This window comes from Ambystoma mexicanum, chromosome 9 (genome assembly GCF_040938575.1).
Source record: "Ambystoma mexicanum isolate Mex_15411 chromosome 9, UKY_AmexF1_1, whole genome shotgun sequence".
NCBI lineage: Eukaryota > Metazoa > Chordata > Amphibia > Caudata > Ambystomatidae > Ambystoma > Ambystoma mexicanum.
The window spans coordinates 661,664,455-661,691,890 of NC_090931.1; the positions used below are offsets into that span (position 1 = coordinate 661,664,455).

At 53.8% G+C, this 27,436-nt stretch overlaps 1 protein-coding gene across 7 annotated transcripts in view; it reads right to left on the reverse strand.

Moving 5' to 3' along the window:
• Positions 1 to 27,436, reverse strand: part of HYCC2 (hyccin PI4KA lipid kinase complex subunit 2) — a 1,329,865-nt gene that overhangs the window by 337,338 nt on the left and 965,091 nt on the right. For all 7 annotated transcript variants that reach the window (XM_069615445.1, XM_069615447.1, XM_069615449.1 and 4 more), the window contains one exon: positions 2,847 to 2,942. In XM_069615445.1, coding sequence (XP_069471546.1) covers positions 2,847 to 2,942 — 96 coding nt within the window. The remainder of the gene's footprint in view (positions 1 to 2,846; positions 2,943 to 27,436) is intronic.

The following is a 27,436-nucleotide window of genomic DNA, read 5'->3' on the forward strand; positions in this document are numbered from 1 at the left end:
GATATGTGTTAAGTGCTTGGGTGCACACTTACCTGATGCAGACCTTGCTGCTTCATCCAGGCCCTCTTGAGGCCTGAATGGGACTACTTAACCTGTAGGACTACTTCACCACCCGGGTGTGGTCGGGGAAGGATACATACCTGATTGGTGGAAGGATACATACCAGGAACTTCTTCCAAGGCTATTTAAACCCCACCCGAACAGCCACACATGCTTCGCGTTGTTCTGCACCTAGCAGCTGGACGCTCACCGTGTCAGCTCCTGCATCCTGACTTCAGCCACGCCTGCCAGCACCCTGGAACACCTGCAAGGGGAGAAAGGAAGAGAATAGGAGAAGAAAAACCCTTACCTGCTAAATCTGCATCCCGGAGTCATTTCTCCAACGGCCCTGAAAAGGAAGACATCATTTTAAAGGCATTTCGTTTCGATCGCTGCAGCGCTGCATTTTACTCACCTTTGCAAGGCGCTTCCATCTTCAGCAGCAATCTTCCGGATTCAGCTATGCCCCGGCGCCTAGAGGAAAAAAGACAAGAACAAAGGTGAGAGGGAGAAAAGGAATAAGGAAAGCTCAGTTTCCTTTTAAGTCTTACCTGTTGGATTATTCCCACTGCACTTCGGGTCCTGCCGCTTCCTGGCATCTCCGGACCCCGGCCCGTATGGGGAAAAAGACATAAGCATTAGCGCTTGCTGCAATTAGACAACGAACATTATTATTAAGCTTGAACTTTTGAACAGAACTTTTACAGCGCCTTACCTGAACAGTCAAGCTTACCTGAACTCCCATCAATCCAGTGAAGTAACTGGGTTTCAACGCGCCCCTGCATCAGAAGCAGGATGGAGAGCTCATCCTTCCAAACCCTAAGGAGGGTATCCAACGAGCCAGGGAAGCCAGAATAGAGGGGCCCTTCCTGTCCATCTTCAGAGTTCTGCGCCTTCGACGCCGCGCCTCCGTGGGAACCAGGTGAGCGTTACACTAAACCCAACTGCCTCTCTATAGCGAGGGCAACCATTGGAGCCAAACTGGACTACTGCAATGCACTCCTAGCAGGCACATCAGCCAAAAACATAAACAGACTACAAGTCACGCAGAACAATGCTCTCCGGGCCGCTCTTAGTATCCCAAGAAGAGAGCATATCACCCAGGACCAGGCACTCAGCCCAATGGCTCCCGGTCAAAGAACGGATCACTCTCAAAATCCTCACCCTCACTCACAAATGCCTCTATCTCTCCGCCCCGTCCTATCTATCAGAAACCATCCTCAAACCTTCCTCCTCCCGTCCCACCAGGACGCAATACTCCAACCTAATCTGCATCCCACGCATCAAAAAAGCCAAAGCCGGAGGTCTAAGTTTCCCCTACATTGCAGCCAAGACCCGGAACGCTCTCCCTGCAGACATTCGAGTGGAAAACGCACTCCCCATTTTTCGCAGGAAACTGAAAACCTCATTCCTTGCAAAATAATTGGGAAACACTCAGGAATCCATGTAAATATACTGCATTGCTAATGTATACATGTCTACTGTAAATTATGTATTGTATGTAATTACTGTATCCTATGTAACTAAGATATTGTCTGTAACAAGCGCCACGATGCCCCCGGAATGATCTGCCCAGAATTAACGACCAAGAGACTGAATTTCGGTAACTTTTTCAAAATATCGACCCAACAGATGGACACGGAAATGCGTTGGTCTTTATTATTGAACGGACGTGAAAAACTAATTTACACGATAATTCAATATTTACAACTTTTTAGGATTGCAGCCTGGAGCTCAATAGAAAGCCATGTGAAGATGCTGACGACTGGCCTAATTGATGCCGAAAGTGACAAGAGATCTTATTGTCTCTACATTTTTCCTTTTTTTTTCTTCTTCTCTCTCCTCTTTCTACTTCTCAATTGAATTGTTAAATATTATAATTTTGTGTATCACTGAGTCCTAAAAATGAAAAGTTTGTAACAAACTAAATCATTTAAATAAAAATAAAAAAAACTCTGCATCTCTCTTTGGGCATGTGTCCACCATATCCAAACTTCAGACTATAGAACAAACTAACCAGGCTCATTTAAACTTAAACTGCTATTCGTACCCAACAGTTTCACTGCCTCAACTTCTCCACATAGATAACATTAAAGACACTTTGGCTCACTCAAGCACTACATGCTAGAGGCCCATCCTACCATCAAAACTACATTAAGATCTACCGTCTGCAAAGATCCCTAATATTAGATGCCTTTCTGCTCTCCATCAGAACATTCTCTAAGAAACATCTTGGTGCTAGGCCATTCACAGTCCAAAACCAGACGTTCAGAAATATTCAAATATTGTCAGTAAGAGAACTACCACCAACTCCCTTGGGCCCCTAAGGCACATATTTGTTTCCCCTTCTAAGTAATGGCTTCTGCAATGGACATCTTATTTGTTACTTCCTCCATTTTGTTCCAAGCTGCCCATTACCTTTGGTCAGCCATGTAAAAGTACCCTACGCTCGGAAATTCTGGCCTGCCTCAGGGACATGCAACAATCAACGATTAAACAAAACACAACATTTGTTTATTTTTGTTTCCTAGATTATGACCGCATTCTTTCAAAGGCAATGGTTTGCATCTAAAATTAATAGTTCGTGGATTATTGGTTTACATGTTTTAACGTATGGTGGCTGCGGTACAAGAAATGGTGAAGCAATCTGTTTTGATAAAGAAATGCACCCATAGGCAGTAAATCGATCACTCAAAGACAAAGTGAACTGACAAAACTACTTCTCCCGAGAGAAAGAGCTTAGAACAATGAAAGGTAGATTAGGTCACTGCTTCCCAATCCAAAGGACAGTGAAATATGCTCCTTACCGGGATCCCATCCTGCAGAGAGACTGGTAAGAGGAGGCAGGCATATAAACGATGGCTGAGTTGTAGCACAACATCAGAAAGCTCAAAACTTCAAACCTACAGGGAAAAGAATACCAATTATTGGGGAGCAGAATAAAAAGTATATCCATTACTGGGAAACAAATTCAAAGACTGTGACCACAGTGGGTATCAAGCAGTGACAGAAGCTAAAGGTGCATTACGCAATCCCTATTTATTTGATCTGTTTCTAACACTACATGCTACAAGTGGCCTTTACAATATGAAAGAAACAGTTATCAAGGAGACTGACTGGGCTACATTGGTGCAAAGCAAGAATCAATTCCTATCAACAGTCTGTAAGGGTGGCACAGAGATGTCATGGTGATTTCTAGAAACTTTAAAAAAGTAAAGTAAACCCCTATCTTGCCCCAAATCTAAGAGGGTTTTCCCTGCCTCAACTGAACTGACTAGTGTCAGAATGCCCAAAGCAAAGGTCCCAATGTCCAATGTCAGAATCCTAACTCTGTCCCAGACATCTAAGTTTAAACTAAAATGAAAGTATGGTCTTTCCAGCCCAAAGGGAGTGGTAACCTTCGTCTGGACAATAGAGTTATGGAATCTTTAGACCTTGAAAAATGGGGCACTATCTCCCTTCCCCAGCTTTGTTCAGGCTTCTCATAAAGTTCAACAAGTGATGGGGGAAATTCCATTCCCTTGTTGGACCTTCCCAGACTTCCTTTCTGTCCTTGGGCCCCTGGCCGTGATTGGTAGACCTGGTTCCTTTTCATCAGGCACAGTTGCAAACACAAATGGAGTTTGGATAGGTTTCAAACTGGAGTGGGTCAATGACCCTGGTTGGCAGACCTAGTTTCCTCCCACCAGGAATGCCGACTAGGAAGAACAGCCTGGATGCACTCCCCAAGCTGTGGTGGGTGCCCGACCTTAGTTGGTAGACCTGGTTTCTTCCTACTAGGAACTGCGATGAAAAAGAATAGCCTGGTGCACTCCCAAAGCTGTGGTGTCACAGAGACTTGGTTTACTTGCCTGCCAAGTACTATATGTACTGTCTACTAGTTTCACAGTTCTCTTTACATGGGTGAGTGGGTCTCAGACTTTCAATACTGACTTTATTTTTGTTAACATTTTCTTTGTTATTTTATAACATGGCACCGGAACCAGCACTACTGACAAGACAATAAAGAAAACAGTAGGGGCAGCACAGTGAACAATTCAACGAACAAAACCACAATAGAATTAAACATCACAATTCGATGGGCAAGAGCATGCACATAGTATTTCAGGATGGTGAAACAGGTATAGTTTAGAGGATAGTACTGTACAATTGTTATTACGCACACCCTGCGGTACCTTCGTCGAGGCGTCTATCAGCTTTGAGTCCATTAGGTGGTGCAAAATGTACCATTCTGAGGTGGCCCGGATTGGGCGATCAGATACTGAATATATGGGCCCCATATGTCTTTGGGTATGGCCCGGGAATGCAGACGTCTGCCATATTGAGTCGCCATGTCATTGCAATACAAAACATCTGCCTGCCACTATTCCAGCCCTGGCGACAGTGTCCCCCCCCCCTCGTCCCCACCATGGCAACCCTTTTTTGGCCAGGAGCAAGAGTAGACCAGTCCGTTTTTAGGTGCCCCTGGGAATATGCTTAGTGTAAACCAGCAATGCAGTCATTGGAGATTGTTCCACACTTCCCCCACTATATTACATAGTTTTGAAGATACCCTACAAATAGGAGAATATCATAGGGCATCCCCACGCCAAGTGGTTAAAATCTGCTGGTGCAGCGCCACATCTTCAAATCAATCTGAAACCTCTGGAAAGAATCGATGCAGCGTGTTAAGTATTTCAAGTATTTGTATTTTGTATTTATTTGGGACTTATATAGCGCCTTGATCCAGAGTGATTAACATAACAATATAAAAAGCGGTACAATAGTAAACAATGAGAACTTGACAAATGGAACCTGAGATCAACCCTGCTGGATCAGATGACATTTCAATGATTTGTGGAATAAAGAATAGGTAGTGATAGAGCGTAGAGAAGAACAAGTTACTTACCAACTGGTAACATTCTTTCGACTGGATGTTCCTCCAATGTATTCCACATCTTTGACATGTAATGTCCACAGCTGTGCACTTCGGAAACTTTTTCAGCAGACTGCGTCCTGCGTCAATGACGTCGGGTCGAAGTCCCTCGAAGGCCTCCGTCAAGGGCGACGTCACCGGATGTTATAAATAGGATGCACAGCGCAGGTAGTCTCAGTTTAGGTTTTTTCCCACAGAACGTGTAGAACCAGTCTCATGCCAGCTTGACTGCACATAGCCTTGCGGAAACATACGCTGCAATCGCATAGGAAATTCTACAGAGGGGCAGGTTGGGAGGGCGATGTGGAATACGTTGGGAGGAACATCCAGTCGAAAGAACGTTACCAGTTAGTAAGGAACTTGTTCTTCGAATGGATTGTGTCCTCCAACGTATTCCACATCTTTGACAGACTCCCAAAGCAGTACCAGTAAATGGAGGAGGGAAAAGAATTTAGAGTACCCAATCAGATTGCAGAATAAAGAACCGCCTTCCCCAAAGGCCATATCCAGACCATGGATCGTATCCAGGGAGCAATGTTTTAACAAAGGAGTGGAGCGAAGCCCATGTAGCGGCATCACAAAAATTCCTAATAGGAACACCCCGCTGGAGAGTGGTGGAAGTAGCCACGCCCCTAGTGGAATGAGCTTGCAGCCCTTCAGGAGGGTCCTTACCTGCCAATCGGTAACACTCTGTAATGGTGAGGATAATCCACCTGGACAAGGTCTGTTTGGTAATAGCCTGGCCAATCAGTGTCCAGAATATCCTACAAAGAGATGATCGTCCACTCTGACCCTGGACATCCTAGAAATGTAAAAGCTCAGAGCTCTCCTAGGATCCAACCGAATGAGTCGCTCCTCTTCCTTACCAGGATGACGAGGAGGATAGAAAGATGGGAGAAGGAACAAGTTACTTACCTGTAACTGTTGTTCTCCAGCATGGGTCTGGCATGGATTCACATGCTCATGAATATTCCCCGTCGTCAGGCTGGGAATCCTCGGTAAAGAAAAAACCAGTATCAGTTTCGTTTCTGATCTGTCTTTCGTAGTAATAACCAATCACTGGTCTCTGCGTCATACTGACCACAGCCAATGACTGCCCTCTACCTAAGCACCGCCTCTGGCAGCCATCTTCAGATTTGGAAGCACGTGAAGTGGCAGTATGACCAAGTGAAGAGCCGCAGAGGGGTAGGCGGGAGGGTTCGCATGTGAATCCATGCCAGACCCATGCTGGAGAACAACAGTTACAGGTAAGTAACTTGTTCCTTCTCCAGCATGGGGTCTGGCATGGATTCACATGCTCATGAATAAAGAATACATAGCAGTACACACATGCACAACCACGGGAGGTGGCAAAGGCTCAACATTAAGCATCACATCAACACAACATTAAGCATCTTACCTCCTCACCAGGCTCACCTCAGGCGAACAGGTTGCGCAGCACTGCTTGGCCGACCCTGGACTCCTCCCTGGAATCCCGGTCGACGCAGTAGAATTTCGTGAAGGTGTGCGTCGACCTCCACGTAGCAGCCCTGCATATGTCCAGCAGGGGCACACCAGATAGGAACGCCGTGGTAGCTGCGATCGCTCTGGTGGAATGGGCTCTCGGACGGCCAGGCAGCGGTCGGTTTGCCAACCGGTGACAGCACATGATACAGCCGGAGAGCCATCTGGAGATGGAAGCCTTCGAGAGAGCCTTCCCCTGATTGACAGGTCCAAAGTTCACAAAGAGTTGTGACGTCTTCCGAAAACCCTTCGTGCGGTCCACGTAGAACTTCAGCGCTCTAGCTACATCCAGCGAGTGCAAAGTCCTCTCAGCCGGCGACGAAGGCGACGGGAAGAACACAGGTAACACCAAGGGTTCGTTGAGATGGAAGTCCGACGGTACCTTGGGCATGAAGGAGGGGTGCGTCCTGAGCACTACCCTCGTGTCGTGGAAAGTCAAGTACGGGGCCTTGCAGGAAAGGGCCTGGATCTCTCCCACTCGTCGTGCGGAGGTGATGGCCACAAGAAAAGCTGTTTTCCACGATAGAAACTTCAACGGGGCCGAGTGCAGAGGCTCGAACGGAGGTCCCATGAGCTTGGTCAGCACCACGTTGAGCTCCCACGCCGGGGCCGGAGCCTTCACCGGCGGGAACGATCTGAACAGTCCCTTCATGAACTCTTTCACCAGACGATGAGACCACAAGGACGTCCGTCCCGTGGTTCTGGTGTATCGGGAGATCGCAGCAAGATGAATCTTCATGGACGCGTGTGCCAGACCAGCTTTGGCCAGCGTCAGCAGGTACGGCAGTACTTGGGGAGCCGTAATCCGTAGAGGGTTAATCTTCTGTGCGTGGCACCAGACAGAGAACCTCTTCCATTTGTGTCCGTAGCATTTAAGAGTCGAGGACGCCCTGGCCTTTGCAAGAACCTCTCTGCAATCGGCCGGTATGTCGTATCCTCCAAACTCTAGCGCTGCAGGAGCCAGGCCTGCAAGTTCAGCGACTTCGGGTCGTGGTGGAGGATGGCGCCTCCTTCCCTGGAGAGTAGATCCGCGTCCGCCGGCAGCTTGATCGGCGGGGACGCTGACAAGTCCAGAAGGTCCGGGAACCATATCTGCCTCGGCTACGCAGGTGCGACGAGGATCATCCTGCACCGTGACCTCTTGAGCTGGTTGACGAGCCGGATTAGCAGAGGCAAGGGAGGGAACGCGTAGAGGAACAGGCCCTCCCAGGGGAACGAGAAAGCATCGCCCATGCTCCTCGTCTGGGGAAACCTGCTGGCGAACCTCCGGCACTTGGTGTTCGTCGCCGTCGCGAACAGGTCGATCTGCGGCGTGCCCCACCGTCGGAAGAGGCGATCCACCAGATCCTGCCATAGTTCCCACTCGTGGCACGAGCGCAGCTCCCTGCTGAGTGAGTCGGCGATGGTGTTTTTTATCCCTGCCAGATGAAACGGCACCAGAAAAATCCCTTGGGCGACGGCCCAATGCCACAGGTCCTGCGCCTCCTTGGACAGCGCTGGGGACCTGGTTCCGCCCTGTTTCCTGATGTAAAACATGGTGGTGGTGTTGTCGGTGAAGATCCTCACCACCTTGCCCTTGAGGGACGGAAGGAAGGACCTGAGGGCCCAAAACACTGCACGGAGCTCCAGGACGTTGATATGCAGGGACTTCTCCGTCGGGAGCCAGAGTCCCCTTGCGTGCAGATTTTCGGTGTGCGCTCCCCACCCTTCCAGGGAGGCATCCGTGGTCACTGTCTCCTGGTGGGCTGGGGTCTGGAAGTCCATGCCCGCCGTCAGGTGCGCGCGGGTGCCCCACCACCGTATCGCTCGTCGGAAACTCTCGTCGAGCTTGATCCTTTCCTCGAAGCTGCCCGTCGTCTGGATCCAGCGCGCATCCAGGAATTCTTGCAACGGGTGCATCCGGAGCCTGCACATGGGAATGAGGTAGATGCAGGAAGACATCATCCCGAGGAGGGACTTGATGGACCTCACTTTGGCCGCGTCGGCCACCAACATCCGTTGCACCTTGCCCAAGATGGTCCTGGTCCTCTCCTCCGACGGGGAGGCCAGAAGGGACACTGTGTCGAGCCTCGCTCCCAGAAACAGTGCGACTTGCGCGGGCACCAAGTGGGATTTGGCGTAGTTCACGGAGAATCCCAGGTCCGTGAGGAGTCGGACGGTCCTTGCCGTGTGGACCACGGCGAGCTCCCTCGTCTTGGCGCGGATGAGCCAGTCGTCCAGGTAGGGGTAGACGTGAATCCCCTCGCGGCGCAGCTGCGCCGCCACCGGTGCGAGGCACTTGGTGAATACCCTGGGTGCCGACCGTAGTCCGAAGGGAAGGGCTTTGAACTGGTAATGACGCCCTTGGACCACGAATCTGAGGAATTTTCGGTGCCCCTTTAGGATGGGAATGTGGAAGTAGGCATCCTCCAAATCCAACGACGATAGGAAGTCTCCTTCCTCCAGCTGACCCAGGACGTGCTGGAGGGTGACCATCCGGAACTTCTGCGCCTTGATGAACTTGTTCAGACGTCGCAGGTCTAGGATAGGGCGCCATCCTCCCGTCTTCTTCTTCACGAGGAAGTATCGCGAGTAGACTCCGGAGCCCCGAAGCCTCTTTGGGACGAGTTCGATGGCGCCCTTTCTGAGCATCGCCTTTACCTCCAGGAGAAGTTGAGGGACGTGAGGTTCTTTCCTGGCCACGGGGGGGGACGCGCAGGCACCTTCTTTGAAACTCGAGCGCGTGGCCCCGGGCCAGGGCGTCCAGCACCCAACGGTCGGTGGAGATGGACTCCCACACGCTGACGAAGCCCGCCAGCCGGCCTCCCACCGGGGTGCTTCGGTGGGGGCCCGACCCCACGGCCGGTTCAATCCTGCTTGGGCGCGGCCTTGCCGCCTTGACCTCCTTGGCGACGACGGCGGGGTCCGCTAGACTTGCCTCGTCCTCTGTAGGCCTCTTGCGACGACGAGCGGGCCGCTTGACGGTAGGAAGCGAAACCGCCGCCGGAACCTTTGGAGGCGCCCTTGCCTCCGCCGCTCCGAAAGGGCGTCCGTCGTTGCAGGACTCCAAGGGCCCGGGCCGTCTCAGTATCCGCCTTGATGGCCTGAAGGGAATCGTCCACTGTCTTCCCAAACAGGTTGTTCCCGTCGAAGGGCATGTCCAGGACTCTGGTCTGGACGTCCTGCCGGAAATCCGTAGCTTTGAGCCATCCACGACGTCGAAGGCAAACGCCGTTGCCCAGCTGGCGGAACCCGGTGTCGGCGATGTCCGTCGCCACGGTGATGGCGTGGTCCGAGGCCACCTCACCTTCCTGCAGGATCTCAAGGGCCTCCGCCCTCTTGTCGTCCGGCAGAAAATCCAGCAGGGGAGCCATCTTGTACCAGAGCTCCCTGTCATAGCGGGCCACGATAGCCAAGGCGTTGGCCGCTTTAATCGTCGTCGCTGCCGACGAGATGACTCTACGTCCCATAGCATCCAATTTCTTTCCCTCGCCGTCCGGCGGGGAAGTCGATGTGGAGGCCGCACCCCCCCCCGCTTTCTTCCTGGCTGCCGCAGAGACGACGGAGTCCGGGGTAGGCTGCGCCCGGAGGCACAGGGGGGCCGTGTCCGGGACCCGGTACTTTTTCTCGTACCGGTCTCTTCTAGCTGGCGTCGTGGAAGGGTTCTTGAGGAGGGAAAGGCCCTCATCCCAAATGTCGTCCAACAGAGGCACTGAGAGGACCGTCTTCCTCTTGGCCTCGCGCCGCTGATAAAGGAAGCCTTCCTTTTTCTTCTCCTCAGGGCAGAGTTGGAAAAGCTCGGAAGCCCTGGAGATCATGGAGTGGAAAGATCCGATCTCGTCGGGCGGAGAAGCCCTGGTGGGAGGCGACGACGGAAAATCCTCATCGTATGCCTCGTCGTCCGTACCCGTCGCTGCCGTGTCAGTCCCCGTATCATCCCCTCGGGTGGACGGGGAGGAGGGCTGGAAGGGGCGCGACGGTTGAAAAGGAGGTGGTGGATGGATCCTTCTTTTCTTGGTAGGGGGAACACCAGAAGGTCCCGGTTCTGGATCCCCCGACGGGAGAGGTTCCTCCGTCGGTAACGGTAGCCTCGTCCTTATCTCGGAGCATAAGGACTGTATGGCCAACAAAATGGCCGCCGAGTTGTCTTGCGGCGCTGGCAGAGGGGAATCCGACGGGCGAGCAGGGGCCCCGTCGGTATCCTCGACGATGTCGTCGTCGTCACCTGCGTCGGGGTCCATTCCGACGGGCTGGCCTTCTTCCACGCCTAGGCCGTGGCTTAAGACCTCGATCAGCTCCTCTTCTGAGGTTGAGGCCGAATCTCCGACGACGCCCTGCCCCCCCTTCTTCTTCCCCACGGAGGGTTTCACGGGGGTCCTATCGATGGGCACAAAGGAAGACTCCCTCCGAGGAGGCAGGGAGATTCTGGGCCCTGAGGTCGCCACCACTGGTGCAGCCACCACAGGCTGAGCCAGGGCCGCCGCGACCGTTTCGATAGAGGGCTTGGTCGGATGGATCAAGGCCTTCACCACCTTAGGTGCGCTCACCGCCTTATCCTTGAGGGAGGGGGCACTGCCACGCTCCTCCTCTGCCTTAGAGCTCGACCGGGGCCTCTCCAGGAGCTTCGCCGGGTGCTCGGCCTTCCTCTTACCCGACCCAGAGCGTTGGCTAGTGGTTGATGGTGCCGGGGAGGGTGCGCCCTGCCTGGCGCCCGTGGAGCCCGACCGTTCGGCGCTCCCGGTGCCAGCGGACTCGCGGTGCTTGGCCTTATGTTGGGCCCCCGTCGCCGGGGCGCCCTCAAAGGTCTTAGAAGACCGCTCGGATTTCTTCTTCTTCTCGCCAGACGGGCTCTTACCCTCCAGCCAGTTGGCGAGACGTTGATGGCGGTCCTTCATGGTCCGTTCCGACATGTTGCCGCAAAACCCACAGTCCTTCTCCACGTGCGTCTTGTCCTCATGAAGGCAGTAAAGGCAGAAAGAGTGTTCGTCCTTCTTGAAGACGTTCTGCAGCTGGCATCCAGGGCAGACCCTGAACAGCTTTCCGGGCGTCGAGCTTCCCTTCTCCTGGGCCATCTCCGAGACCGGGCCTGAGAAGCTTCTGGATTCCTCCGAAGTGTAGCTCGACGAAATCTTCACCCTTGAGGGGCACAGATGAATCCGACACGGGTCCCCGTTGATCGGATGTAGGATCGGTGGAGCTTGAGGCTCTTTGACCGAAAGAATCGAAGTTTTTTGTGAAAAAAGCGCGAAAAATAGCACTAACGCTCGAGAGCAATAGCACGAGGATCCCAACACATGAACGTGCGGTAAAAATCTGAAGATGGCTGCCAGAGGCGGTGCTTAGGTAGAGGGCAGTCATTGGCTGTGGTCAGTATGACGCAGAGACCAGTGATTGGTTATTACTACGAAAGACAGATCAGAAACGAAACTGATACTGGTTTTTTCTTTACCGAGGATTCCCAGCCTGACGACGGGGAATATTCATGAGCATGTGAATCCATGCCAGACCCCATGCTGGAGAACCACCTTCTGCTCAAATGAAATTCAGATACTACCTTAGGCAGAAAGGAAGGACGTACCCGCAGTACAACACTGTCCTTGTGAAACACAGTAAAGGGTGGCTTGGAGAAAAGTGCCTGCAATTCACTCACTCACTCTGCGGGCGGAAGTAACCGCAACCAAGAACACAGTCGTGAAGGACAATAATCTCAAAGGACAAGAGTGCAAAGGTTGTAACAGAGCACCCCTGAGAAATTTCAAAAACAAATTAAAATCCCAAACCGGCACCGGGAAAGGGGACGGCGGGAACACATTAGTCCTTTGAGAAAATGTAAAATCAAAGGAATCTTAAAGTAAGAACATTTTTCAGATGAGCGCTTAAAGATAGACCGTACCGCCAGGTAACCCTTGATGGTACCCACTTGAAGGCCCCTGTGGGGCAATGAAAGTAAGAAAGACAAAACCATAGGAATGGAGCACTGAAAAGGATCCACATTGTGACCTCTGCACCAGTCGCAGAACTTAAGCCAACGGTACAGGGATTTTGTTGCAGGCCGACTGGCCGAAAGCAACACCTCCATCACGTCATCCGGGAGGTCCCAATCCTTATACCTCAACCTTTCAATACCAAGCGTGAAGGTTGAGAGACTTGACCTCTGGATGGAGAACCTGACCCCCTCTCACACGCGAGACAGCAGATCCTCTCGGTTGGGAAGACAGCGTGGAGGGCAGATGGACATTTCTAGAAGGTCCGGGTACCACGCTCTCCTGGTCCAATCCGGAGAAATGAGGATCATGTGGGAACCAAACCTCCGTAACCTCTGCAACACTTGAGGAATGACGGGGACTGGAAGAAACGCGTACAGCAGCAGGAATGACCAATCCACTACGAACGCGTCTCCTAAGGCTCCTCTCGGAGGAAATTCCCTTGAGCACAATCTCTCGCACTTCCAGTTGACAATGGTGGCGAAGAGATCCACTTGTGGGGTTCCCCAAAGGGCGAAGATCTCCTGAAGGACTTCCTAAGCCAACTCCCGCCCTTCTCAGAGAGTCTGCAGCCGCATTTTCATCTCCAGCCAGATGAACTGCCGATATTGAAATTCCCTGCTGGATGGCGCAGAACCAGAGCTACATTGCCTCTCTGCACAACGGAATTTACCCTACCCCCCCCTTTTTTGTTGAGGTAATGCATGGCCACCGTATTGTCGGTCATGATCAGGACATTTTTCCCCCCGCACAGACGGCAGGAAAGCCTTCAGGGCTAGCCTGATGGCCCTCAGCTCTAACAGATTGATGTGGAGTTTGTACTCTGATGGAGACCAACGACCACTGGCGGTCAAGTCGTTGGCATGAGCGCCCCATCCTGTGAGGGAAACATCCGTCACTACATTCACCTCCGGCCATGGTTGCCAAAACGGCTCCCCCTTCATCAGGTTCCCCTCGTTGGCCCTCCACAGAAGATCCTGGGAGACCGAGAGTGGAATTTGAAAAGGATCCAACATCTTGCCAGAGAACTGCAACCACTGCATCTTGAGGACCCATTGCAGGGATCTCATCTTCAGCCGGGCATCTGGCACCAGAAAAATGCAGGATGCCATGAGGCCGAGCAACCTTAAGAATTTCGAAAGCCGGGAGACTCTGGGCATGATGAAACTTGTCCACCATCTGCACAATGTGATGAGCCCTCACCTTGGGAGGCGAGCACTTCCCCCAAGGACGTGTCTCACACAGCCCCAATGTACAGGAGCTGTTGGGAAGGTGTCAGATGAGACTTCTTGAAATTGAGGGAGAAGCCCAGCATGTGGAGGGAGCGGCAGGTGTGACCAAGGTGATCCAATGCTTGCTCGGGAGAGCATGCCCGGATCAGCCAATCATAGACGTGTCTCCCCCTCGCTTGAGGTACGCTGCCACCATCACCACCACCACCACAATTAGCTTGGTGAAGACCCTCGGGGCGGAGGCCAATCCGAATGGCAGGACCTGAAACTGAAAGTGTGAGACTCCCGTCGAGAACCTAAGGTACTTTCTGTGCTTGGGATGAATCGGCACATGAAAGTAAGCATCCTGTAGGTCCAGAGACACCAACCAATACTGAAGTTGAAGGGCCTGGAGGACTTGAGAAAGAGTAACCATCTTGAACTTGTCCTTCCTGAGAAGTGTGTTCAACCAACGCAAGTCCAGGATGGGTCTCAATCCCCAGTCTTTCTTTGGGATCAAAAAATTATAAGTTACTCACCGTAGTGACTAACATACTCTTAGTCCCCTTGCCTCCATAAAGTATGGGCGTCCCTTCCAAGGGACGGGAGACAGAACCCTTTTCACCATAAAAAAACCTTCTTCCTCTTTAAATTTAGAGGCGCGCATGGGCGCGGCCCAGGGAGCATGCGCTGCCCTGACTCTGCCCTCCGGCGCCACACACCAGTCCCCATTGACGCGTCAACAATAGATTGAACATTGCCTAATGACACCAGTATTAATAGGGGGGAGGTTGGTGGGACGTATGGAGGAAAGGGGACTATGGACTAAGAGTACGTTATTCACTACGGTGAGTAACTTATAATTACTCTTACGTCCCGTCCCCTTTCCTCCATACTGTATGGGCAATTACAACTGATCGAGCCCCAGGGTGGAGAGGAGACCCTCCTTAAGCAAATAGGTTCTTGAGAACCGCCTGTCCGAAAGCCGCATCAGATCTACAGCCGGCATCCAAACAGTAATGCTTGCAGAAAGCCGAGGGAGAGGCCCAAGTGGCCGCCCTGCTTATGACTTGCCAAGGGACATGGCGCTGGAATGCGATGTCCGTTGCCTTGGCCCTGACTGCGTGGGCATGCATGTTGGCCGGGAGCAGCTTGTGCTGGCCCTCGTACGCTTCCTTGATGGCAGAGACCATCCAGCAGGATATGGAGGCCTAAGAGGCCGGATAGCCTGGCCTCGAGCCTCCGAAAGTGACAAACAGTGTCCGACTTGCGGAAGCCCTTGGTCCTGTCCAATTAGAATTTTAGGGCAAGCCCGACATCCACGCAGTGCAGCACTCTCTGTGCTACATCCTTGGGATCAGTAAATAGCGTAGCAAGGACTACTTCGTTCAAGTGAAATGCAGATGGAACCTGGGGCAGAAATGCCAGGTGCGTCCGCATGACTACCTTGTCCTTGTGAAAAATGGTATATGGTTCAGCGCCGACCAGCGCCTGAATCTCGCTGACTATGCGAGCCGAGGTAAGACCGACTACTAAGGCCGTCTTGATGGTGACCAGCCTAATGTCCACAGATGCCATTGGCTCGAATGGTTTGTGTGCCAGGGCGCCCAAGACTATGTTAAGGTCCCACACAGGGTGCGGTCTCTTGACGGGAGGGTAAAGCCTAATGAGACCAGTCAGATGTTTGACTACAGGGATGGAGGAGGAAAAGACGCCTTCCTCTGAGTTCCTGTAAGCCCTGATGGCTGCAAGGTATGTGCGGCAGGTGCCCACCTGTACGCCCGAATGAGCAAGGTGCGCCGAAAAGGAGAGCACGCTGTCCAAACTGCAGGCCAAGGGGTTGATTCCCTTGGAGTCTGCCCAGTGGCAGAATCTGGTCCATTGCTTTTGTACTGGGCCCTGGTGGCCTTGCTCCTGGCGCCCTGTATGATCTCCAGATTGGCCTGTGAAAGACTAAGTGCCAAAGCGTTATCTGCTCAGGTACCACACTGTGAGGGGTAGTTTCCCTGGCGTGAGGTGAATGATTAAGCCCCCCTGCTGCGCCAGATGTGCTGGGCCTGTCGGAAGGTGTATGGGGGGCACCTCCGAGAGGCTGAGTAGTTCCGAAAACCATGGCCTGGCCGGCCACCATGGAGCTATCAGAATGATGAGGAGTCGGTGAGACTCCTTGATCTTGCAAATTACCCTGTGGATCAGGGGGATAGCGGAAAGGCGTAGGCTTTCATGTCGGTCCACTGGAGGTGAAATGCGTCACCAGAGAGCCGGGGCCCTGACCCTGCCAGGATGCAAATTGGGGACACTTTTTGTTGTGCCAGGTGGCAGAGAGATCCACTTGAGGGTGATCCCCACTTGTGGAAGATCTGAACAACAAGGTCGTTTAGCTGCCACTCATAAATTGTCTGCTCCCAGCCTGCTGAGCCTGTCGGCCTCCAGGTTGGATTCCCCCGGGAGGTGGACTGCCGAGAGGTATATTTTGTTTTCCAAGGCCCATTCCCACATGCTGATAGACAGTCTGCACAGAGGAGGGGATCTGGTGCCTCCGTGCTTGTTGACGTAGTACATGCTGGTCGAGTTGTCTGTCTTGATGAGGACAACCTTGCCCTTGACAAGTGGCAGGAAAGCTCTGAGCGCTAGCCAGATGGCGTTCAGCTCCAACCAATTGATGTGGTATTCCTGCTCCTGTCGAGTCCAGGTGCTGTGGACCGTCTCCTCTTTAGTCTTGTATGCGGCACGGCTAACGGAACCGCCGCTAGTAGACCCAGGAGATGTTGCTACCACCATGCTAAGGTCACCTCTTCTGAGGAAGTGGGCGGTGGCCCTCTTGATGGCCGAGATCTTGTCTTCCGATGGGAAAACCCTCTCGCAGCACGTGTCCCAAATAAGTCCCAGAAGAGTCTGCGTAGCGTGCAGCTGTGACTTCTTGAGGTTGAGCGAGAAGTCCAGGTCGTGCAGTGTGTTCATAAGGGCATGGGGAAGAGTGGTGAACCGCTTCTGGAGATGTAGCCCTGACGAGGCAGTCGTCGAGGTATGGGTAGATGTGGAGGCCCTGTGCTCTGAGGAGGGCCGCTACAGCGTTCACGAGTCTGGTAAAGACTCTGGGGGCCGCGTTGAAGCCAAAAGGAAGGACTTTGTATTGGAAATGGTAGCCCATGATTCTTTCTCTCGGAGGCTGAGGAGAGGGACTGGAAAAAGCCCTTACTCCCCCACGCTCTTTTTGTCGTTTGCGCCGGTTATGCGACGGCGAGCGGTCCGGATGCCTGGATCTGAGTTCCTGGAAGCCGCGGAACCCTCCATATGTACGACCCTTCTCCGAGCGCTGCTGAGATTGGGTGTACGATTTGGGCATGGTCTTTGTAAGAATGGATAAAGACTTTGCCGTTTGTGAGGAGTTTTTCTTTTTGTCCAGCTCTTCGACGGAGAGGAGTAGAAGAAGTCCCCCCTCGAACGGTAGATCTAGAATGCGCTCCTGGACATCCGGGTTGAATTTAATTGCCGGGAGCCAGGCTGTTCTCATGTCCGTGGCAATGCAGATGACACGGCCTGAGGTATCGATATGCGCCACTGTGGATTCCATGAGGTCATGCGCCACGAGCGTGGCTTCCGCTAGCCGCGACTTAAAGCGTGATTGGCCTTGGGTGGGGAGTTCCAGGAGGAAATTCGCAATTTCCTGCCATAACCGTTGGTTGGCGTCAGCCAGCATGGCATCTGCGTTTGCCTGACGCAGGTGCAAGGAGGCGTTGGAGTAGATCTTCTTGCCGTACGCCTCCAAGATCTTCTCCTCCTTGGCTAGCAGCGCCGCAGTGGAGGAGGCTGAGGACGACTGAGGCTTGGAGTATAGTGATGCCGCAACGATCACCGAAGTGTGGCTGAGGATAGGTCGAGAGCAAGAGTGCATCCCCCTCCATCTGCCTGTACTTGGCGTACAGGTGTCAATTGACCGGCTGGACCGAGTGGGCTTGAGCCAACCCTTCTTGGCCAGGGAGACTACATCAGTTTGCAGTGGAATCCCCATGTTGGAAGAGGGGCGTTTTGTGAGGACTTCAGCCAGAACCCCCTCTGCCGGCTGTTCGACCTCAGGTTAGGGGAGGCCCAGGTATTCCACCAGGCCAGCAAGACGTTCATGGAAGGCCCTGGCTGAGGATGGCGTGTTCAGATCTTCCTCCTTGTCCTTATCCTGTGGATCTGGAGAATCTTGTGGAGGAGGGGTAGAAGGCTGGATTACAGGGACCGCAGCCGGAGGCTGAGGAGGCTGCGGAGTTGGCTGTGGAGCCGGAGGAGGCAGCTGCACTGGGGCCTGGGGGCCCGATGAAGGCGTCTGTGATGCCTCTAGCATGACAGGGAGGACTTCCCCGACTGCGTCTTTGATAACCCCCATCTGGGGAGACCTCATGAGACAAACTTCTCGAAGAGCACCTCCTCACTGGCCAAAGAGGTGGCAAGGGGTACGGACGGGGTAGCGGGGGGACTGCTGGAGTTGCTGCGTACTGTGTCCGTATGGACGCAAAAGAAAGTTGCCCAGCGCAAATGAAGGGTAGACTGTAGGCCATGTACCTGGTTGAGGCCAGTCCCACCTCGACATTCGTTCTTCGCCGAATTTGTGGAACTTCGTCGGACGGGTGCCCCTTTCTGGCGCAGTGGCCATTTTGTCGAGTTGCCTGCCACGTGCCTGCAACGTGCTGCTCGGCCCGCTGGGCCCGGCCTCGTCCAAGTCTGGTGCATGTGGATCACGAGCCCTAACCTGCTCCTCGGGCCTTGGCCCGGTAAGTTTGACACCCTCGACCCAGGGGTCGGCAGAGCTGTGTTTAGGCGCCCCTTCAGACGTACTGCCAGTAACAGAGCGTATCCCCTCTGCCAATGAGCCGGTAACAGGGCACAGCCCCTCGGATGTAGAACCGGTACAAGAACCCTCCGTTCCCTGGACACTGCACCTGGGAGGATCCGCGGACCCCTCGACCCGAAGGCTGGTAGCTGTAGCAGCCTCAGGGCACGTGCTGGTAGAAGGACCTGGCCGGTCCCTCCCGCACGGGAGAGTCCCTGGGAAGGAGTTTCCTTTGTGGCTACGCTAGAAAATATTGGCCCCTACCTTGGGCCTGGTTCGATGCTTCACGAAGTTCTTAAGATCCTCTGGAGATGACCTCTGGAAGAGCTCCCTCCACCTGGCTAGTCTGTTCTTCAGCTCCTTCGAGGACAGCGAGTCACACGCTGAACATGATTGCCAACCGTGGTCTAAGCCAAGTCAACGTAGGCAGAGGGCATGGGCGTCTGAAGTTGGGAAGAGCCCGTTGCAGGATGGCCACCTGCTGAACCCTGAGTAAGTCGACATGCGCCGGGGAGGAGCGTGACGCATGAGGACCGAGTACCTGAATGAGAGATGACACAAAAAGAAAAGACAAAGAGAAGAAGTATCTGCGCTTGGAATTACATGGCCAAAGCCAAACCCAGGAGCACTGGTGAAATCGGCCCGTTCCAGTCGACTAGGAAAAGGGGACTGAGTTGTGGTGCCAGAGGGCGGAGTCAGGGCAGCGCATGCTCCCTGGGCTGCAACCCTGCGCCTCTAAATTTAAAGGGGAAGAAGGTTTTTTCTAGTGAAAAAGGTTCCGTCTACCGTCCCTTGGAAGGGACGCCCATACAGTATGGAGGGACGGGACGTAAGAGTAATAAGGGGAATAACATCCCTGTTCCTCTCCGCTACAGCCACTTATTCTATAGCACCTTTCCTAGCAGGGTTAAGATTTCCTGCGAAAGGAGCGGATCTGGAAGCTTCATAGAGAGTTTCCCCTGTGGATTGTCGTGAGGCCGCAGTAGGAAAGGAAGGCAGTAGCCGTGGGATATCCAGAACCCTCGCATCTGAAGTAATGGCTCGCCATTCTTCGAGATGCTGAGACAGTCTGCCCCCAACCGGCAAACCATGGGACATGGCCTCATGACTGTTTGGAAATGCCTGCGGCTATGCCTGAAGTTAAAGAGGCAGCTGTCTGAGCGGCTTTGGCACCTCCATTTCCCCGACCACCACGGGTACTTTTTCACTGGCCCCTTTGACTGGCAGCCCCTCTCGTCCTACCAAAGGAGGAGTAGTAACGAAAAGAACCTTCCCTCCACTGCTGTCCCCTAGGACGAATAGGCAGAGGTTGACGCACAGCTGCGCTTAAAGATTTTGCCGCAGCTTTCGTGGTCTGCAACATCTCAAGGCTCTTGTCAGCCTTATTGCAAAACAAATGTGCGCCATCAAAGGGCATGTTCAGAAGACTGCTTTGCACATCCGGAGCAAAACCCGACTTCCGCAACCACGCAAATCTGCGTATAACGGTGCTCGCAGCCATTGACCGGCTAAAACTGTCTGCCGTATCCAAACCCGACTCGCACATAGAATCCTTGTCTTGCACAAGAGCCAGGAAGCCATCCCTTTCTTCCCCCTCGGGAATATGCTCAGCCGCTAAAGAAATACAGTTCCACAGAGTGCGTGAGAAGGAACAAGTTACTTACCTGTAACTGTTGTTCTCGAGCATGGGTCTGGCATGGATTCACATGCTCATGAATATTACCCGTCGTCAGGCCGGGAATCCTCGGTATAGAAAAAAATCAGTATCAGTTTCATTTCTGATCTTTCTTTCTTACTAGTAACCAATCACTGGTCTCTGGGTCATACTGCCCCCAGCCAATGACTGCCCTTCTCCCTAAGCCCCGCCTCCGGCAGCCATCCTCAGATTTGGTAGCACGTAAAGTGGCAGTATGACCAAGTGAAGAGCCGCAGAGGGGAAGACGGGAGGGTTCGCATGTGAATCCATGCCAGACCCATGCTGGAGAACAACAGTTACAGGTAAGTAACTTGTTCCTTCTCCAGCATGGGGTCTGGCATGGATTCACATGCTCATGAATAAGAGAATACATAGCAGTACACACATGCACAACCACGGGAGGTGGCAACAGGCTCAACATTAAGCAATACAACAACTCAACATTAAGCATCTCTTACCTCCTCACCAGGCTCACCTTAGGCGAACAGGTTGCGCAGCACTGCTTGGCCGACCCTGGACTCCTCCCTGGAGTCCCGATCGACGCAGTAGAATCTTGTGAAGGTGTGCGTCGACCTCCACGTCGCAGCCCTGCAGATGTCCAGCAGGGGCACACCAGACAGGAACGCCGTGGTAGCAGCGATCGCTCTGGTCGAATGGGCTCTCGGACGGCCGGGCAGCTGTCGGTTTGCCAACCGATGACAGTGCATGATGCAGCCGGAGAGCCATCTGGAAATGGAAGTCTTCGATTCACAGTCCCAAAGTTCACAAACAGCTGTGACGTCTTCCGAAAACTCTTCGTGCGGTCCACGTAGAACTTCAGCGCTCCAGCTACATCCAGCGAGTGCAAAGTCATCTCGTCGGAAGAGTCGATCCACTTGATCCTGGCGTAGTTCCCACTCGTGGCACGAGCGCAGCTCCCTGCTGAGTGAGTCGGCAATCGTGTTTTTTATTCCTGCTAGATGAAGAGGCACCAGAAACATCCCTTGGGCGACGGCCCAATTCCACAGATTTTGGGCTTCCTTGGATAGGGCCGGGGACCTGGTTCCGCCCTGCTTCCAGATGTAGAACATCGTGGTAGTGTTGTCAGTGAAGATCCTCACCACCTTGCCCTTGAGGGACGGAAGAAAGGACCTGAGGGCCCAGAACACCGCGCGGAGCTCCAAGATGTTGATGTGGAGAGACTTCTCGTCCGAGAGCCAAAGGCCTCTCGCGTGAAGATCTCCGGAGTGTGCTCCCCAACCTTCCAGGGAGGCGTCCGTCGTCACCGTCACCTGGTGAGCTGGGGTCTGAAAGTCCGTGCCCGCCGATAGATGGGAGCGGGTACCCCACCACCGGATCGCCTGACGGAACGTCTCGTTGAGGGATCCTGTCCTCAAAGCTGCCCGTCGACTGGATCCAGCGGGCGTCTAGGAACTCCTGTAAGGGTCTCATCCGAAGCCTGCAAAGGCGCACCAGATAAATGCAGGAGGACATCATCCCGAGGAGGGACTTGATAGATCTTACCCTGGCCATGTCCGTGGCCAGCAGACGCTGCACCTTGCCCAGAATGGTCCTGGTCCTTTCCTCCGACGGCGAGGCCAGCCGCGCCACTGTGTCGAACTTGGCTCCCAGAAACAGGGCGACTTGCGACGGAACCAGGTGGGATTTTGGAAAGTTGATGGAGAATCCCAGGTCCGTGAGCAGCTGGACGGTCTTCGCAGTGTGCTCCACGGCGAGTTCCCTTGTCCTTGCCCGGATGAGCCAGTCGTCCAGGTAGGGGTAGACGTGGATCCCCTGTAGGCGTAGCTGCGCCGCCACCGGTGCGAGGCACTTGGTGAACACCCTGGGTGCCGACTTCAATCCAAACGGGAGGGCCTTGAACTGGTAGTGCCGCCCTTGGACCACGAACCTGAGGAACTTTCGGTGTCTTTTTAGAATGGGGATGTGGAAGTAGGCATCCTCCAAGTCAAACGACGACAGGAAATCGCCCTCCTCCAGCTGTCCCAGCACATGCTGGAGGGTGACCATACGGAACTTCTGTGCCTTGATGTACTTGTTCAGTCGTCGTAGGTCCAGGATGGGGCGCCATCCTCCTGTCTTCTTTTTTACGAGGAAGTACCTTGAGTAAACTCCGGAGCCCCGAAGCCTCTTTGGGACGAGCTCGATGGCACCCTTCTTGAGCATCACCCTTACTTCCAACAGTAGTTGAGGGACGTGATTTTCCTTTCTGGCCACGGGTGGAACGCGAGGGCACTTCTTCTGAAACTCGAGGGGGTGCCCTTGGGCCAGGGTGTCCAGCACCCAACCGTCGGTGGAGATGGACTCCCACACGCTGACGAATCTCGCCAGCCGGCCTCCCACCGGCATGCTTCGGCGGGGGCCCGACCCCATGGTCGGTTCAATCTTGTTTGGAGGCTGCCTTGCCTCCTTGCCGACGACGACGACAGGCACCACCTGACTTGCTGCGTCCCCTGTAGGCTTCCTGGGACGAAGATCTTGCCGCTTGGCGGTAAGTGGAGGAGCCACTGCCGGATCCCTTGGAGGCACCTTGTCTGCCTCCGGAGCGGCCGTCGTTGTTGGAGCACTCCCAGTGCCCGGGCAGTCTCTGTGTCTGTCTTGATGGCCTGAAGGGACTCATCAACCGCCTTCCCAAACAGGTTGTTCCCGTTGAAGGGCATGTCCAAAACCTTGGTTTGTACGTCCTGGCGGAAATCTGTGGCCTTGAGCCATCCTCGTCGTCTCAAGCAAACGCTGTTGCCCAACTGACAGAAACCGGTGTCGGCGATGTCCGTTGCCAACGTGATGGCGTGGTCCGAAGCAATCTCCCCCTCCTGTAGGATTTCAAGTGCCTCAGCCCTTTTGGCGTCCGGAAGGAAGTCTAACAAAGGGGCGATTTTGAACCATAACTCCCTGTATACAACTCCCTACAATAGCCAGGGCGTTGGCCGCCTTAATAGTTGTCGCTGCGGATGAGATGATCCGTCGTCCCATCGTGTCCAACTTCCTGCCCTCGCCGTCCGGCGGGGAAGTTGATGTCGAGGCCGATGCCCCCCAGCTTTCTTCTTTGCAACCGCAGAGACGACCGAATCCGGGGTAGGTTGTGCCCGAAGGCACAAGGGGGCAGCGTCGGGGACCCAGTACTTCTTCTTGTACTGGTCCCTCTTTGCCGGCACCGAGGCAGGGTTCTTGAGGAGGGCAAGCCCCTCATCCCAGATGTCATCAAGAAGCGGTACGGCGAGGACCGTCTTCCTTTTAGCCTCGCGACGTTGGTAAAGGAACCCTTCTTTCTTCTTTTCTTCTGGGCAGAGCTGAAAAAAGCTCGGATGCCCTGGAAACCATGGCATGAAAGGATCCAATCTCGTCGGGCGGGGACGCCCGAGCAGGGGGCGACGGGGGACACGTCCCGTCGTCGCCTCCGTCGTCATCTGTACCTGTCGAAGCTGTGTCCGTGCCTGTATCATCCCCGTGGGTAGTAGACCGGGGGGAAGGCAGAGCAGGCCGCAGAGGTGGGAGAGGTGGCGTAGGATGCGTCGTCGTCCTCTTATGCGGTGGACTCTCCGAAGGTCCTGGCTCCGGTTCCCCCGTCGGGTCTGGCTCAGGTACCTCCGTCGGGGGAAGGGGCAACCTTGTCCTTATCTCCGAGCATAAGGACTGAATCGCTGACAAAATGGCCGCTGAGGTGTCCTGCGGCGCCGGAAACGACGGGCGCGAGGGCTCTTGAGGAGCCTTGTCGGCAACACCGTCGCCCTCGTCGGGATCCCTCCCGATGGGCTGGGCCTCTTCCAAGACTTCGATGAGCTTCTTCAGAGGTCGTGTCTGTATCTACGATGGCCACCAGCCCCTCCCCCACCTTTTCCAACGAGGACTTCGTGGGGGTCTTCTCAATGGGCCTGAAAGACGACTCCCTCCGCCGGTGGCAGGGAGACTCTGGGTCCTGAGGGCGCCTCCACTGGTGTAGCCTCCACAGGCTGGGCCAGGGCAGCGGCGACATCCTCAATAGAGGTCTTAGCAGGGTGAATTAAGGCCATCGTCACCTTCTGGACGCCTGGGGCCTTCACCTTGGGGGGGAGGGACCAAGCCTCGCTCCCCCTCTGCCGGCATCTTCGAGATCGACCGGGGCCTCTCCAGAAGCTTCGCCGGGTTCTCGGACTTCCTCTTACTAGAGCCAGAGCGTTGGCTCGTGCCCTGCCTGGCAGCCAAGGAGCCCGACCGTTCGGCGCTCCCGGTGCTTAGCCTTTTGTTGGGCCCCTGTCGCCGGGGCACCCTCACAGGACTTAGAAGACCGCTCAGACCTCTTTTTCTTCTTCTCGCCTGACGGGCTCTTCCCTTCCAGCCAGTTGGCGAGACGGAGGTGGCGATCCTTCATGGTCCGCTCCGACATGTTCCCACAAAACGCACAGTCCTTCTCCTTGTGCGTCTTGTCCTCATGGAGACAGTAGAGGCATAACGAATGCTCGTCCTCCTTGAAAACATTCTGAAGCTGGCATCCAGGGCAGGTCCTGAACAGCTTCCCGGCGTCGAGCTTCCTTTCTCCTGGGCCATGTCTGTCCTGAAAAAGCGTGAAAACGCAGCAAAAGCTCGAGAGCTACAGCACGAGGACTCCCAACACTTGAACGTGCGGTAAAAATGTGAGGATGGCTGCCGGAGGCGGGGCTTAGGGAGAGGGCAGTCATTGGCTGGGAGCAGTATGACCCAGAGACCATTGATTGGTTACTACTAAGAAAGACAGATCAGAAACAAAACTGATACTGATTTTTTTCTATACCGAGGATTCCCGCCTGACGACGGGGAATATTCATGAGCATGTGAATCCATGCCAGACCCCATGCTGGAGAACCTTGCTAAGGCACAAGTGGAGTTGGCCGATTTCAATGCCATGTTCACTGCAGAAAATACTTTCCGAGCCCAACCGTTGAAGCGTTTGTCGTCCCTATCAGGAGGCATGGTAGGGTACGCCGCCTGCCTCGAGGTGGCCATGGCCGCCTGAACCACTCTCGGGAGTGGGGTGAGTGTATAAATAGCTGTCGCTAACGGAAGGGTGGTACTTTTTTGTCAAAGATTTATTAACAGCCGGAAGATATTCCGGTGACGGCCAAGCAACTGCTACCCTTTTCTGTAAGGTGGGATGAAACGGTAACACTGGGTCAGAGGACGGACCTTGATCCAAGATGTCTGTTAGATCATCCTGTACAAAGTCTTCAGGCGGACTGGACCAGCCCAGATACTCCGAGACCCTAGCCATGAGCCTCCTGTATGAAAACTCTGCATGAGCCCCAGGCACAGGCCTACCAAATTTCACTTCCGGAGAAGTGTCTAACCAACAGGCATCATGAAGGGTTTGCCTCAATTTCTCCAACTGACTATCTCCAGAAAAAATTGGAACCACATCAAGTTCACCAGGGTCCTCAAAATCAGACCTTTCTTCCTCTTCATAGGTCATCCCGAGGGAGTTGAAACCCAAGTCTGGGGTCAGAAGAGGGCCTGTAGTCCACTGGTGCTGATGGTGCCGTGGGCTAAAACGGCAAAGCATCGACATCCGAGTCAGACGGACACAGCGCCGATCGAGTCGATGTCGGCTTTGAGCCCTTAGTAGGTTGCAGCAGTCTCGCTGGGGACGAGGACTGAGACCTAGAACAACATCTCTTGCGACACTCCGAAACCTTGTCCGAAGGTTCCCGATGCGAGTCGTGTCGTGGACCCGAGCCCGAAGGTGTGCAAGCCATGGTACGAGACCGATCCTGGCCAGCTTCGTTAGAAGGCGTGACCGGACCCGTGCCCTGCGATTGAAACATCTCTAACATTTGCTCCCATTCCTCCGGAGTCGAGGACTTCGTCGGGCATGCAACTTTCCTCGCGGCTCCATCCTCAGAGGAGGACGGGGAAGGCGAGCGGTGACAGCGCTTCCGCGAATGCCGCGACGAGGAAGAATGGTGGGAACCACGCCGGGACCAAGAACGCCGGACCTCCTCCCGGCGCAGAGAGTCGCCCCTCGAGTCGTCGTGGGACACCCCTTTTGATTTCGACTTGGATTTACAGGACTTACTGGGCTTAGAACTCCTACCTACCTGGAGCTTCCCCTTCCACTCCAGCAAGGCCTTGGCAGTTAGCGACTGGCATTTTGAACAGTCGTCAGTGTCGTGACTCTCACCCAAGCACCACAAATGACGATAGGTGGGTATCCCTCGATGGAGGCCTTCGAGGGACATCAACCCGACGTCATCGATGCAGGACGCCCTCTGCTGAAAAAGTTTCCGAAGTGCACAGCTGTGGACATTACATGTCAAAGATGTGGAATACGTTGGAGGACACATCCATTCGAAAGAGGAAGAGCATTCCAATGCATAGGGGCAAGGTGGACAAATGTGCAAAAGCGTGATTGTGCACGGCTGGGCTGTACTACAAGACAAAACTGAGAACTTGAATCCATTAGGTGGTGCAAACTGTACCATTCTGAAGTATATCAGTTTGAAGTTTGCGTTTAGTGCTACACATTTTGTTTCCTCACAGCAGTAGCACCACACCTCCTCCGATATCGCACAACCCAGTGAGACCTCACATTTCTCCCGGGGAGATCTACCGGCCTTCACCTTATCTTTAAGTCACACAGCATACAAGGCAGAGACCGCCTTCCCCCCCCCTGTTGTGGGCATTTTGTTAAGTATCGGTGCCGTTTCAGGTTCCTTAGGGAAAGACGTGAACGCCTGCTTCAGAAAAAGGTCCATAATCCTAAGTATATAAATATGTCCAATTGCGTGTGCTCTCCCCTATTCCGCATCTCTACCAGTGTTAAATGACCATTCGGAAAGAGATCGCGAAAACTGGCCACACCCATGCAGTTCACATAAGCCACATAACCATATTTCGCTACTAAGCGGGACCCCCAGGATATAAATAACTGGTAATTCTAGGAAGTAGATGACCTCACCCCTGGATTTATGCTCAATCCTGGTCCACACCCTACAAGTCAGTTCCACAATATTATTTACGTTAGATGTCCTAGCCGGTGCTGTCAATTTCTTTGACTGCAGAAGGAATGGAGCCGCCAGTGCCCTCTCTACTTCAATGTGCCTTCAATCTGGTTGAACCCCGTACCAGTAGAGAAGGAACCCGACCTAGGCTACTTTGTAGTAGGTTTCAAAGTCGGGCAATGCCAGCCCAACCACGCTCACCGGCGCCATCAACCTCTCCCATGACACTCTGGCCTGCTTCCCAGCCCATATGAATCGAGATATTGTGGAATTTAACTCCTGGAAATATTCCCTAGGCTGTACCATTGGTTCATTAAGGAATACATACAAAAAACGTGGCAGA